Source organism: Hemiscyllium ocellatum, chromosome 6 (assembly GCF_020745735.1).
Source record: "Hemiscyllium ocellatum isolate sHemOce1 chromosome 6, sHemOce1.pat.X.cur, whole genome shotgun sequence".
In the NCBI taxonomy this organism is placed as follows: Eukaryota; Metazoa; Chordata; class Chondrichthyes; order Orectolobiformes; family Hemiscylliidae; genus Hemiscyllium; species Hemiscyllium ocellatum.
This window is the reverse complement of record NC_083406.1, coordinates 18,718,430-18,734,366: the sequence shown is the minus strand read 5'-3', so window position 1 is coordinate 18,734,366 and position 15,937 is coordinate 18,718,430. Positions and strand designations below refer to the sequence as shown.

Sequence of the window (15,937 nt, the reverse complement as noted above, 5' to 3'; positions counted from 1 at the left end):
TCTTTAACTCTGATTTTTATGACTGACAAGTGAAACGCTTACTTGTTTTGAAGTGTTTACTGCAGTTGTTTTCACAATGGAAATATAAATAAATTCACCCACTAAAACCTGACTGAAATGCAGTCTTTTGTTGAGTATTTTTAAATTTTGCAATGACTACAGAGCTTGAAGATCTAAGTGTGAAGATTCAGTAACAGTGAAAAGTGGTTTGTCTACATTTGCAACAAAGATGATAGTGGCTGTTATCAAATAGGCCTACTTTACTCTTCCCTCCCTCACCACTGCCCCACAATGCAACCAGCCACTGCTACTGCATTCCACCCCCCTGCCCCACTTCTCTGCTGTTAAGGTTACAACATTTAGTCAGTACATAACTCTGTTTGACCATCCTTCGTTTAATTTTCAGTTTCATGTGGGGATTCCTGGTTTGAACACGCCCATTTTCATTCTCCCACTTTGCAAGCATAACCAAATCCCTTTACTGTTCATTTTGCCTGCTTGGGGGAAAAAAATTATATCAAGAATAAACGTGGAGGCTGATTTGTAACTAAAAGATGGACTTACTTGTTGTCTATTGTGTGAGAATCTCTTGCTCTCCTTTGTCCTAGCTTTGGGCACTTGTTTGACTGGCATGGCTTATTGGACTATAACAAGCGTAACTCTGACTCTTTTGTTGTGAAACAATTCCACCGCAAATCCTGAACAGTGTGCATTCTTGCCAACATAGTATTGGGTGTGCTTTGGAATTGAAAGAATTGCTGAGGCTTGCTACTTCTCCTCCCTAATTTCTCTTTCTTTTACTTCAGTGCAGTGAACACTGGACCAAGCCGGAAACTTTTAATCGTCTCTTTCAGAGAGAAAATGAAATTAATTCAAACGTGTTTACCAGAGCTTCTTTTTGTATTTTAATATTCATTGTAGATGAATTATGGTTTCAATCTGCAGTTTACTCAAACAAAAGAACCTTTTGGATTGGTGTGGGGAATGTAGTGAAAATAGCATGACAAAATGAAGTAATAGTGCTTTTTATTAAAAAAATTCCAAAACTAATTGCATTCAGGATATTTAATTAATAAGAATAATTGAGACTTCATGCAGTCAAAAGTGAAATTCAGGTATTGTAATATAAGTTGGCTGTTCATAAAAGACATTTCTGTCACTGCACTTTTCTATGAACCAGAATATTATGTTAAGCCTGTAGCATTAGTTTTTTATGTTGCCATAGCAGCCTTGCTCCTGCAGGGTTGTGACCTGTGATGATTACAGTACAAAGCTTATAGGGTCCCGAAACCCCCTTTGAAGATGAAAAGGCTTTGATGGTTTATATTTATGCAAATCTCTTAGATATGATTTACCCAACTGAGATTGAATGGGGAGATGATTAAAATTCCCCTTTCTTTTCACTTGAAATCCTTCAGCAAACGAATATTCTTTACATTTCAGATGTCATTTTTTGTCTTCACTGGTTTACCTGAGGTACTTTCATCAACCACAGAACTATGATGATTACAACTTAAATGTAGTGCATTTTGTACTCTAATCCTGCCTCTGAAAGCAAAAAAAAAGAGTAGTGTGCAAGAGCTATTGTATCTTTCCAGATGATAGATTTTGAAATTTGGGATACCCCACTGACAACCCAGTACGGGCTGTGAATTGGTGACAATTTTTCCAATCCTCGGTGTTCAAAGAGAAAAACCTGCTTTATTTATGGCACCCAAACTAAAACCCAAAGTATTAGGGAAAATCATATCATATAAAAGCTGAAGACAGAGCTTGTCAGTCTGAGAGTCTGATTCTTCGTTCGAGAATTACACCACCAGCATAATAAAATGGCAAAAGGATTTGTCCCTTGTAATTCCGGCCTTTTTGAATTCTGAATTATGAGACTTTATGTCATCTTATGTGTATTTAATAATAGTTCTGCTTAATTCAAATATGCTCCAGAAATTAAATGACTCCACTATGAGCGTTGGTGTTGCCTCAGTGTAAAATATACGTTAAAACAGCAAAGTACTGAAAGATTTTCATTTCTGTAAGTGTTGCTAGAATCCAGTATTGGACAAGTGCAATTGTTTTTACTTGTACATGTGTTGAATTAGGATGCCACCAATCAATAAATTAGATGAGAATGTTGAACTACTCGTAGGTTGTAGATCAACATGGATCCATGTGTTAATGATGTGAGATTTATAAAATCTATATGTAAATTTTATTTTAAAACATCTTTAAGTTATTTAATGTCTAGAAAAAATGTTTGAAATATAGCTTCATTTTCAGTATATTCTAAATATGTCTTGGGAATAAAATTGTACTAGTAGAAAATATAAAATGACTTAACTGAAATTAAGACATTGAAGTACAAATTATTTTCTCTCGTTATTCCATTTTTTTTTAATTGGAAGAAAACTTTTGTGTTTCTAGTTTGCAGACAGATTTGCAAAATACTCAAAGGGCCGGACATTAAAGGAACCAATGAATTTAATAACTTTCGTCGAGACAGCAGTAGGATTGCTGAATTTCAAGGTATCAGAAATATATTCAAATGAAATAATTTGTTTTCACAGTCAGTACTTTTTGCATGTTTAAGTTTTCTATTATCATAGTTCTTTAAAATTAAGACATTACAGTGAGTACAGTTAACGGTATGCCCTTTCATATAAACTCACTCCAGGCAATACAAATTCAAATAAATATTTAATCTTATTTACAAAGGATCATTCAGTGAAAATGTTGGTGTATGTAAAGCATGCAAGTAAGATTAATTTTAAGAATTAATTTAAGCAAAAGTACTGATTTATAAATTATTTTATGGGCAAACAACTTGCTTTATTTTAAGAACATTAAAAATAACAATGTGTGAAATTAACTAGAAACTCAATAAAGAACAGAAACATGCAATATTATACGGACCTCTGATACATTTAAATAGGTTATATTTAAATCATAAAGATAGCAGCTGGTTCTAAATATAATTCTCAAAATACGTACTAAATTATTTAACCTTTTGTTCATGTAAATTATTTGTAAGTTTACACAATGGTTATTGTGTTCTTTGATCACAAATATGCAATTTCCCAAACGAGTTCGTGATCAAATTCTTCTTGAAGTTTGCTAACCAAAATGTCACAAGAAACATAAGTGAATAAGTCCACAGTTTTGAATTGTGGAGGTTTATACTTGCTTGTACTTTACTTTTCATAAAAGCTTTGACAAGAAAAAAAAGCTAATGTAAAACCTTTTTTCTAAATTGAATGACATTTCTTTTTCCTAGTAAGCCAAAGATCTTGCAAATTGGAATTTTACATTTACTTAAGAAGTCAAGACAAAAAGGCTTTAACAGCCCTTCTTTCAGGATGAATGGTTGCTGACTCCTGTGATTTTGTAGTAAATGAAACTCAATTTGTAAGTTACCAGATGAACAGAATATCCTGTCGACATCAGAAATTTTAAAATGTTGTTTTTCTTGAAGGCTGGATGTGAAGAGGCACAGCACCTTGGCGACCGTGCGGGCTTCCAACTTGATGGAGTGGTATTTGGCTCAGATGATTTCTGTGCCAGCATAGGTGAGAAATAGCTCTTTACCTTAATGTGTCTATTGTCCCCTCCCGACACACTCTTTCTTTGTTGGTTATTTATTTTAAACAAAATAATAAAGAAGTGAGTTTATTTCGTCATCACTGAAATCAAGCTTCAATCCATTGTTCTTCTGTCTTTTTTTTTAAATGAATATAGTTAATTTATAATTTCAAAAACAAACTCATACAATATTTCACTCTTCCTAGTTCCAATTTCCAAGGGAACATTTTGTGTTAGAATTTGTTCAGTATTTAAATTATTAATTTAATTAACTGAAATTGGCAGTAGTCAAAAATGTGAAAAATAAAGCAACTATTAGCAACTACGAGAAATATTTTCATTAAGCCTTTCTCAACATTAACTATATTTTTAAGATTTTTATTGTAATTCATTTTGCATGTGATTATTTTAAAATATTAAATAGTTCTGTATTAGCTAGTGAGAAAAAAATCCATCTCACTTACAGGATGCAACAATTTTTACAACGACTTGTGAAATAATTTTCTTGCGGAAATAGATCAGTTACTCCAGCTATTTTTCTTCCACTATTTCCAGGTGCCACCAGAACTAAAGATGCTCAGGAGCTTGTTTACGCAAGGCAGAAGGTTGTTGTGACGGCAAAAGCATTTGGTCTCCAAGCCATAGATTTGGTCTATATTGACTACAAGGATGATGAGGGCCTTTGCAAGCAATCAAGAGAGGGTGCATTGATGGGGTTCACCGGTATGGTTTAGAACTAATCATGCTCTTCCTCTTAAAAAAAAATCCTTTTATGGTAATGGATAAAGTGTGTCTGTATGGTTCTTCAGAGATGACGTTTTACAAATATTTTTTGATAAGGAAGATTAACAGATGACATGTAATATTTACTTACCAGAGTTTGAGGTAGCTAATAAGTTTAAATGTAAACCTTCACATTTTAATGATTTAACATGAAATTATTATTTAATAAGAAATGTACATTAATGGATATTTTGAGAGGTACTTAAATTATTACAGGTTTTATCAATTTTACTACTCAACTAAAATTAAGCAAAATAAACTACTCATTTTTGAAAATTCCACTGTTCAGCTTTGTTACACAAGTGAGATTACAAACCAAACTGTGATTTCAGTTTTCCTAATTACTTTGGGTTGTCTTTTTTAAAATATATTTTAAGCAACCAACAAAAAATATTAACAAAGCACTATTTTATGCAATAATATTTAAAAATGTTAAATGGTTTCTGAGAGTAAAGGTCAGAGAACCACATGAAAACGATGAACCCTCAGCCTTAAGTTAAAATATGAAGTAAATCTGAAAACACGAGCAAAAAGCATCTGAGAGAGGATATAACTGTGAACCCCATTTGGAAACCCAATTGCTAATGTTCCACTTCTAGGAACAAATTAGAGAATCTTAGAATTAAAATTAAGCAAAATAAACTACCCAAGAGGGACTGCAGCCCATCAAGTCTGCTGTACATTTATTTTCTCTGTTTTTGTTTTGTTACTTTTCTCTTCCCATTTAATTTTGATGTGAACTCTCCCTGAAAAATGCATGTGAATATTCTTTAATAGCATATGCCAATGGCTTAAAGTTTGTAATTAATTTACTTACTGTACAGAAGCTTGTAGGCTTAGTCCTACACATTAAAACGAACTCATAAATATGAAATGACTGCTCGTGTTTTAGCAGTTTTGCCCCAGTCACAAACTAAAAATAAACCATAAAATCATTCTTTCAGCGTGATTCTGATGATCAATATCAACAACAGGACACGTTGAATGACTATGTAGCATGATGTACTTTTGTAGATGCCAATAATTGTGCATTAGCAATGTTTTCTTATTTTCACACTCTTTGCTCATGTTTGATATCTAGATTTTTTGGCAATACAAAATATCACCTCATTGCATTCAAAAGTGAGCACTTTCTTCATGAAAAGAATAACATTTTTGTGAATATGGTTTGATGTTTTATGGTGAATTTTTCACTTTTGAAAATTTTGAAGCTTATATAATTAAATCCAGAGAAACTAGTTTGAAGCAGGTTTCCAACAATGTTACCATGTTTATGATTACAATTGATTGCTACAATTCTGTGCTAAATTAGCAACATGATTTTTGACCATCATTATGAATTTATGAGAGTTTTAAAAAGTGCCACTTATTTAAAACAACCTAACCAATACTTTGACCCAGTTATTCTAGATTCCCATAAAAAATACTTGTATGTTCCTTGTATATCTATAATTTCACTTTATATTAGTACTTATTTTGGTTAAATTACACATATGGCTGCTGCAAAGAATATTTTTGAGGGTTTGCAGAAACTGAAATATATTTGCTATTAATGGTCTGTTATTTGGATTGACCATTCAGATGGATGGTTTTGTAACTAGATACTTGAATGTTTTAAAGTCAGGTATTCACATATTGTGTTGCCACAAATCAATTTTGTATGGTATCATTTTGCAAGGTGCCCACTAAAAAAATGATTCTCTGCTTCAGTCAGTAGAATCTGGGATACGAACTAACAGAACCAAGCTTCAGTAACAACTTAATAATTTTGTGTATTTTCTCACTTTTTATTTGAGGCTGTGCAGTCAAATTAATTTCATTATCGATTGGATTAATGAAGAATTTAACAAAATAAGTCGACTTAAAGATTATTTAAGTCAATGATCAAAGTAATAATTTTGTTGAAAAGTATATTGTATGATTATCAAGTGCAGTACCCAGTGATTACTTTACTAACACTCAGATATACATTAAGCATCCAGTTAATTGCTTTTTAAAACGTCTCCCCATGATACACACATCATCATGCTCACCAAGCAATATATTCAAATTTTGATTTGGGAGGTAAAATAATCCGAATCTTGGAAATGTCCAGGATGTCCAGCTGCACTGTCCCATGGTCAGCAGGTTGGAAGCACTCTGTTGATTTTGGACACAGTTGATCCTGCCAGTTTTTTTTCCTCTCTGTTTACTTTCTCGAACTATGCGTGGAGTTAGAAGATCTCTGCTGCTGTTGCTGTGACCACTAGCAAAAAGAAGCTTGGTCAGTGAAATCAGGTAAGTTTGATTATCTAATCAAGATTATCACTCAAAATAGTGATTTGTTTCTTGATGCTTACAGGACCAAATCTATGAATTTGTATATCATATAATCTTCATCAAATATTTTTTATGCAATCAAATACACTAATCTTTAGCATAATATATTACTGTATATAAATGAAAAAATAAATCTTACTATCATATATGGATGTATATCCATAGGAAGTAATACATATTGATTATATTTGAAATTCTAGTAAATTCGCTTGGTTCTGAAATTCAACCAACATTGGTTTTTTTTGCGTTAAATTTTTATCAAAATTTATCAAATTTTGTCTTTTGCATGTATGTTGACACCAACTGGAACTCTCCAATTTAAGATATTAAATGTTTACATTTTAACTGAAATTCCAGGATTGTAACTGTGTTAGCCCACTCCTTTCATGAGGTGATCTTTGGAATGCGACAAAGTCACGGCTTAACCCAAGGGTCTTATGAAATGGTCATTTGAATGCACAGTGTACTCTAATCAAATATATTGAGCTACGTGATAAACATTAGGTGTGCAGCTCAGTAAATTACATGTGCAACAGTGAATTCAACACAGAATTTTAGAGGATGTAATTCCAGTCAAGAAAGAAATCTACCTGCCACATTTAGAGCAAGCTTTTCAATTTCACAATTGTCTGCCATGCTTTCTAATGCTTTTAGTTGTCAAATATGTATACAGATATTTCTTAACTGCAGAGCACAAAATAACAATGTTTATACTAATAAGTACAAATTGCACATTTCTGAAAATGTTAAGCTAAAGGTTAATTCTGTTGAATAACCTATTTATTCAACACCTTCGAGTAAAGTAGACACATTGAGCGAAGATGTACCTGTGCTGGCATATATAAAATAGAAACACATGCCCTTGGGGAGGATGATGGATGTGCCAAAATGCCACAGCTGGCCTGTGTAATGATGCATGCAAGATATTAGCCAAAACTTCAGAATTAATATATTTGCTGTGTTTTTTCTGAAAATATATCTTTGTGAGTCCCGTGGAAGAATAATAAATTCTAATGTGTTACCTGTGTTCAGGTAAACAAGTGATTCACCCCAGGCAGATTCCAATTGTACAAGAAGCGTTTTCACCAAGTCCTGAGAGAGTAAAGTGGGCTCGGGAACTGATTGAAGCTTTTGAAGAATATCAAAAACTGGGAAAGGTGAATGTTTGTACTTGCACCCTACATCCTTGTTTAATTATTTGAATAGTTTGGTTAATGACCAAATGAAGTTTTGCTATTTTTGCAACTGAATGTTAACATTAATCTCTGTATGAGAGCTAAATTCTTTAAATGGGATTAAAACATTTTGAGGCCCATTAGTGTGGCAAATAGAAGTAAATTAGTGATGTCGCATTGCTTTCCTAATTTATTGCATCATTGAATCGCATTGTGCTTCCTGCTCTGTGGGTTATTGTTGTATATATATTTCAGTGGTGATCCACAGTCTGCTCCCGCTTTGTCCCACTGATGCTCAGATTAAGGATAGCCTGGAGGAAGAATTTGTGGTAATCGCGGCGTTGTCAGTTAATTATCTTAGAAGAACCTTATGTTTCCATCCTACGATCTCTTCCATAGGAACTATTTAACACCAGATAATCTTCATCATCCACCACAACAGTTGCCCAAGCTTGGGATCTTCCTTTAGAAGATTTTCTTTGTCCGAAATCATGTTTGTCGGCTTGAAAGAAAATGTTACATTTTTGTTTCTTTATTTGCATGGCTAATCAATTCATAAATCTTGAAAAAAATACAGAAGCAAATCTTTACTATTAATTTACATTCTGTGAAATTTAAGCCTATGCAAAATAAAATGTGCTTGAATGCCAGATAATTATGTCCTTTTTTATTTGCAAGGTACATATTAAGAACTGCATGCCGCTATTAATTTTGAAGTATGATTGGGAAAATATTTGTAGGTTTAGATGAAGTTAATAATCGATTGTGTCAATTGTAAATAAACCGTGCCCAATCTTAACACCATACATAGAATGTATCTGTGTCTTTTTACCGAAATGCATCTTGAATTTGCATTTGCTGACTTGATAATATTTAATTTTCTTCGTTGATTGTGCAAGATAATACTCTAGCATTAATGTTTTCGGTCTTCAAGTACTTGACTTTGCAGTACTCCAAAGATAAGGGAAATCCGACAGTGAAATTGTCAATTCTCATTGTTCAGAGAAGCAAAAAGATTTTATTCTTCCTGTTCTTTCTCTTTATGCCAGGGAGCCTTCACTTTTCATGGGAGCATGATCGACATGCCATCTTTGAAGCAGGCACAGAACATCATTACACTGACCTCAACCATCAAAGAAACATGAAACCTCAAGAGGAGACAAGTTTTACCGTAGATCGCTTGGCAAATGCCATGGACAGCAATAAACAGCAATAGAGACTAGTTGCTTGTGGGAAGCATTATGGAGGTCACTGCAGAAACGGCAGTGATGTTTAATAATATGATAACCTAAGATCCATGCAGTTGTTATTTGAAAGAAAAGATTTTTTTGGATGCTGTGGTCTTGTGAGATTGTCTAGACCAAATTCTCTTCCTGAGTACAGTATTTGTACATAGCTAGCCCCCCCCCCCCCGTAACTTCATACTCTATGGTTAGGGACACGGTTAGACACAGACCTGCAGTAATTTTTTTTCTGATGCAACGATTAGAACCACCGTGCAGCAGGATTCGTCTGGGAGGACCCCTGTCAGTTTTTGTATCACATGAAAAAAACACTGCTGCAGGTCAGACATGTTGGTTGGTTAACAGGCTGGGGTACAAGCCTGTTTAACCAGAGGTTTGCCCAGTTTGAGGCAAAGTAAATAAGCATAATAATCACCCATTGTTACACAGTGCAGCAGAGCTCCTGTGCTGAAGGGTTAAGTACTGCAAAGGGCCAAAGTTTGTTCACTGCAGAACCCAAATTAAATTCACACTCCTGAGAAAAATTCCTTCAGGAACTGAGGGGCGTTCACAAATTAAAACTAAAAAATACTTCAGATTGCCTCATGGCCTATGCATCAGCTGATCTAGTTCCTCCAGAGGCTGTAGGATCTTCTTTAATTTTACAAAAGTAATACTAATTATTGGACATGTATAGTTTGATTTTGTAAAGTGTCAAATTTAATAATTTCTTTTAAATGTTCTAAAATTGGTTTGCTATCCTGTGGTTAATTCCATTTTGATTTTTTTTTAAAAAGGGCAATGATTAAAATATATTTGACATAATGATAACTGTTCTGGTCTCGTATTGTATCTACTGCTGCCAGCGGCTTATTGTTGTCTCTTTTTGAAGTAAGATTACGTCACAGCATCGTCGTTACTTGCAAATGTGAATACTGGAAATTCTTTTTAACTGTACAGTGACACAAGATGATCATCTGAATAAAATTAATGGTGCTTACAAAGTGAAATGTTTTTGATGTGTTTTACTTTAAGGTTTACCAGACACAGGGGCTTCTGTAAAATCAAGCTGAAGAACAGTCCAAAACAAATCTATATCTACAAATCAAACATGTAATCTGGATCTAGAGTTACATGTGGCTCCAAAAGGACTGGAAGTCATGGAGCGTTCAAAGTGCAAATAGCACTGCTGAACACTCAATCTTTGTCACTTTATACTGTAAATAATATTGAACAGGTGTTCCTGCATGGCACTATACAAAATCAGGCACTTTAGACATCATTATTATCTTGTGACTATCCATTTGCTGCTAACAGCCCAATTTCTCAAGCTTTTCTGGAGTGAACAGGTCATTTGAATCAGGATTGGATGCGTGTTTCCTTGCAGACATAAAACAATCACTTCTCCCTGGAGACACAAAACCGTGGACACATCTGCCCTCCCAGGTGGGCATAAAGATTCCACATCAGGGTGGAGCAGGGGTTCCTCCTATATCTCAACCAACACTTATACCTCAACCAACTAAAAACAGATTATTATGTCTTTATCAGATTGATGTTTTGCAAATTTACTTTTAGTAAATTGGCTCCCATGTTTCCTTGATTACAATATTGATCTCATTTAGAAAAGATACTTGATTGACTGTAAAGTACTTTGGTATGTCTTGAGTTCATTGACGGTGCTTTATAATTGCTGGTACTGTCTTCAAGTTTGAAACATGCTGGACTGAATTTTTCACAGCAGCCTATAATTTTATTTCATGTTTCAGTTAAAACATTGATCATGTTTATCAATGAAAATCAGCTAAGATTTACTAACTCTATTTAGCTGTTTGTAGATTTCCTGCCTCTCATAAACTATGAAAGTTGTTTTCTTAAATGGATAAATGTGCTTTTTCATTTTACAACATTTGCATTAAACCTTTAATTGTTCAAACTGTGGTATTTTCATAAGGTTACTAATCATTACAGCAATGATACAATACTGTCATTTTTAAAAATGACCTAATTTTATATTTGAATGAGTGCAAGGAATATTGTTTGCAATTGATTTTGCTAATATAATTTCCAGTGTATGCAAACAGTCATTTGGTAGCACAGAATTGTAGTATTTTTGAAAAGAGAGACGTCATCTTGCATTCTTCAGGACAAACGCAAGTTTACAATGATCATGGCAAAATTTATATAAGAGAAAAGGTGCTTTATTTTGGCAAGATTATTCTGATTTGTCAAGGCATTGCTATGGTAAGGTAGAGTTAGAGAAACTTTGATTTTTTTGGGGGGTGGAGATGGGATGGTGAAAGAGGTGGTGAAGTCTAAAGCAACAGGGCAAAGTCTTAAAATTTCCAGCCATGCTGTGCAGGAGTGAGGTCAGGAAGCATTTCCACAGTCAAAGGAAAGTGGAAATGTGGAACTGTTCTTGCCACACCGCAAAAAAATGCTTTGAAGATGTCTCAATTAAATGTGAAAATGAAGATGAATCGATTTTAGTTAAGGGTATTAAGGATAATAGAACCAATGCAAGTGGAGTCATGATACAAATTACCCATGACCTAGAACAAGCACAAGGGGTTGAATGGCCTACTTTTAAAAATATTCTCCTATTGAAAAGCATTTACTGTTAATCTAGGAAAATTGGATTAATCAGGACAATAGACTGAGAAGGCTGACACCAGAAGTAAGCAAGTATAACCATTGGTAGAGCCTGAGAGTTGAATTCATTAAAATTATGAAATTATTTCATAGACTAATGAAAGAGATAATCTCAGATATGAAGGAGACCAAAGCTAAGGTCATAAATATACAACAACCATTAGTGCATCCTTTAAGAAATTCAAGAAAAACTCTTTATCCTGAGAATTGTTAGAATGTGGAACTTCTTACTACATGGATCCATAGGATGAGTAGCACAAATGCATTTAAGAGGAAGATCCATAAACACGACGAAGAAAGGGTTAGATGGAAAATGCAGTGGTAGCCAATGTGAAAAATAAACACTGACTGAGAGCTGTTGGAATGAATGGCCTATTTCTGCCTATCAAATTCTTCCTAATGTCTTTACCGCATTATATATCCCAATTTAGTCAAGACTTGTAGGAATTCTAATTTAATTTGTCTGGTCCTAATCTTCACTTTGTGTCCACACATTCCAACAGTGGCCACATACCAATTCCATGCACAACAGATAAAATGGCGATATAGCTCCAAACTATAACTGTAAAATTATATAACGTACATTTGAAAGTTGACATGGAATACTATTATAATCTTTATACAGTTCACATTCAAATAAGAACCTTTATTTGGTGTACAGTTGGTATTGTGACAAGAGACTAATGAAATTTAAAGTGCGCAGTTTAAAATGTACCAAAAATTAACTCCATCTTTCACTGTCACACAGAGTGTGTATAAGTCTGCCTACATATCTGTCCCTGACCTCAACTGTATAGTGTTATTTATTGCATTCCCCAAACCTATTGACTTAGTGTTAGATGTAATTGTTTTACAGGACACTTGTACTATATCCTATTAAGTATTTGCTTGTCAAATGTCTTAATGGGGTCCATGAATTAGTAAATGTATCAGTGTTGTTGAGTTGTAAACCAATTCAGACTTGAAACCTCCTCAGTATTTTGTAATTTATAATCTTTTGATATGAAGAGCATATGTAACTGGATTATGCACAATGTGAGTAATAAAATAAGATGTATTAGGTGAAGTGTAAATGTATTATAATTACATATTCCGGTTCTAAATCTCCAAAAGAAACATGAAACCTAAATAACCCTATGGACTTAATAAAACCTACTTTCTATGTTTTTGCATAATATTTTCATTCATCTCAACGGGACATGCAGACAACATTTGTTTTACTCTGTTAATTCATGCCTAGGGCTTCCCCAACCAATGTCTTCATTGTTTCAAGGTCCTTTATTACAATCTTTGACAACATCATCTTCACAACAGAGAGAATTTTCCCAATTAAATAAATCGTTTCATTTAAATTAAAACCGACTGGAGTAATTTATTGATCTTTGGGGACAAGAGGGAAATGCATCAAATGTTGCCTGTCTAGCACTCATTAGCTTAATAAAGCATAGAGGAGGAGTGGCTATAGGGAGTGCTTGATGAATCCCAGGACCCTTTGGCTTTTTGTAAGGTTTATCTTTAGCAAAAGCCTGTAATGTTTTAATTTACAGTTGCTTATCTTCTAAAATGTAAATTTTCATGGCTCAAATAATTCATCGTTTGAGTAATCCAGATTAAGATGTTGTCAGATGCATTTCAGTCTCTACATTATCTAGTGGATCCCAGTCAGAAGGATTGAAGCAAATTGTCTCTGGACCTTTTGTGTAAAGGTGAAGAATATTATTCATTGGAGAAAGTTTTGAGCTAATAACTGGTTAAGTTTTCCTTCACAAGAAAACTATTACAGTTGTAATGTTTTCAGAGAGTTCATCCAAATCTCAGCTGCCCGTGTCCTATTCACTTGCATCGTATACAATTCATTCATCATCCCCTGTGCATACTGACCTACATTGGCTCCTGGGTGTCCCAACGCCTCGAATTTAAAATTCCTGTTCTTGTGCTTACATTGCTCCAGGATCTTGCATGTCTCTATTTCTGTAATCTCCTGCAGTTTTACAAGCTTCCGCAATCTCAGTGGTCCTCTAATTTTGAACCGCTGCCCATCTCTAATCTTTGGAACTCTCTCATTTTGCACCTCTCCAGTTTTAAGATATTCCGTGAGGTGTACCTGGCCTAAAATCTCTGGTGGTTTTATCTCATAATGCTTCTGTGTACCATCAAATCCCTACACTGCAGAAGGAGGCCATTTGGCCCATGAGTCTGCATCGACCATCCAAAGAGCATCCCATCCAGATCGTATCCCCATACTCCACATTTACCATAGCTCATCCACTTAGCCTACACATCCTGAACATTACGGACAATTTCAGTACAGACAATCCACTTAATCTGTATAAATTGGGACTGTGGGAAAAAACAGAGCAACAAGAGGAAACTCACTTAGAAAATGGATAAAGTGCAAACTCCATACAGACACCCAAGGCTGGAATTGAACCTGGGTCCAATTGGGTCAACACATCTAACCACTGAGCCACCATACTGCCCAAACAGATCAAACTCATCCCAAGGTGGGCTCCAACCACCAACCTTCCAATTAATAGCTGAGCGCGCTAATCAATGGCAACCTAGAGCTGAAGCACATTTATACAGATGTGGATTCCAAAGAAGAGTCTTTTGACTTGAAACATTCACTCAGTTTCTCTCTGCACAGATGCTAATAGACCTGCTGACTTTCTCCAGCATATTTCGTTTTTATTTCAGGTGCCAGATTTGATTCACTATTACTTCAACTCTCTTCCAAGTCCTGTTCACAAGCTATTTGATCAAGACCTGCATTGTAAATTTGTCTTTCAAATCCACTATCTGGTGCTACAGTAGACATGCCTCAATTGACACTAGGCTCCATGAATTAGGGAAACACATGCTTGTTCACTCTTGAATTACACATTGGCACCTGTTGAGGAGATGTGGCCATTGAATTAGGTTGTGGTATCTATTTACCAGACCCCTTCACCCCACTACTCAGAAACTGTGAACACTTAGCCTGTGAGAAAACACATGGATAAGAATTGTGGCTGATTGCAATCAGTAACTATGGCAAAAGACAGCAAGAAAGGTTAAAATTACAAAAAGCAGATAGGCTGAGTATTAAGTGTCTGTCGTAGAAGGTAAAATATCATAGAATTGGGAAAAAGCAGGAAAATGAAGTTGAACATTGTCAGATTAACCTTGATTTCAATGAACAGTGAAGCACACTTGATAGCTCGAACAGCCTACTTCTGCGCCTGTGTCGTCTGGTCTTACTATAGTGTTCTAATATTTAAATAATTGAATGGACTCCAATAAAACACAAGCAATAAAACTGAGAGGCAGATTGTTGTATCTCTTGTGGCCATACGTAATTTTTGTAACATTTTGGGTTTTGTAATTATATCATCATTTATGTTTAGTTTTTGTCGAGACTTACAGCTTTGAATGAAGTCAGCCTGCACCAGACCCCTACAAAATGCTATTAAATTATTCCCAGTCTTGCCTGCTCTTTCCCCACAGCCCTGCAGGTTTCCTGGGCTGAATTTTTTTTTTGTCTTGGTGTACTAATTTGCTTTTCCATGACTCATGATTGGACTGGTGTCAATACGTGTTGCAAATAGAACAGAAGGGCATGACAGGAACCATTTCACTAGGAAGCAGAACTCTGGAGAAATGTGAACAAAGTCCGATGTCTGAGTGGGGAAATGAACAACTGTGCAGGGTGCTGAAACAAATAGAATCAGGTGGAGGACATGAAATTCCCTCAAACTGCCTTCACCATTCATGTCGGTCATAGCTGGTCTTTATCTCAAATCCACCTTGCCTCTCTTTCATAATGCCGAACACACTTGCATCACAAAAAGGTAAATCGTATGATGAGTTGGCTGAGCTCAAATGGAGTTGAATACGAGGTGCAACAAATAGTTCAAACACCCCAGAGTGCTAGAGAGGAAGGAAGGGTTCACAAGAAGGGTCACTGGACCCAAACATTAACTCTGATTTCTCTCCACAGATGCTGCCAGATCTGTTCCATTTTTTTCCAGCAATTTCTGAATTTGTTTTTGTTTCTGATTTCCAGCATGTACAGTCAGACTCATAAAGTCATAGACGTTTGTAGCATGGAAACAGACCCTTCAGTGCAACTTGTCCATGCTGACCAGATATCCCAAACCAATTTAGTCCCACCTGCCAGCACCCGGCCCATCTCCCTCCAAACCCTTCCTATTCATATACCCATCCAGA

General features: G+C 35.1%; 1 protein-coding gene across 3 annotated transcripts in view; it reads left to right on the top strand.

Annotated features, from left to right (window-relative positions):
* The window catches only part of clybl (citrate lyase beta like), a 162,342-nt gene extending 152,275 nt beyond the window's left edge, over nucleotides 1–10,067 (top strand). For 2 of the 3 annotated variants that reach the window (XM_060826513.1, XM_060826512.1), the window contains exons 5-9: nucleotides 2,422–2,523; nucleotides 3,470–3,563; nucleotides 4,132–4,299; nucleotides 7,711–7,835; nucleotides 8,903–10,067. In XM_060826513.1, coding sequence (XP_060682496.1) covers nucleotides 2,422–2,523; nucleotides 3,470–3,563; nucleotides 4,132–4,299; nucleotides 7,711–7,835; nucleotides 8,903–8,998 — 585 coding nt within the window. In that variant the 3' untranslated portion in view covers nucleotides 8,999–10,067. The remainder of the gene's footprint in view (nucleotides 1–2,421; nucleotides 2,524–3,469; nucleotides 3,564–4,131; nucleotides 4,300–7,710; nucleotides 7,836–8,902) is intronic. The other variant, XM_060826516.1, reaches the window with a different exon arrangement.
* Nucleotides 10,068–15,937: the final 5,870 nt, after the last annotated feature.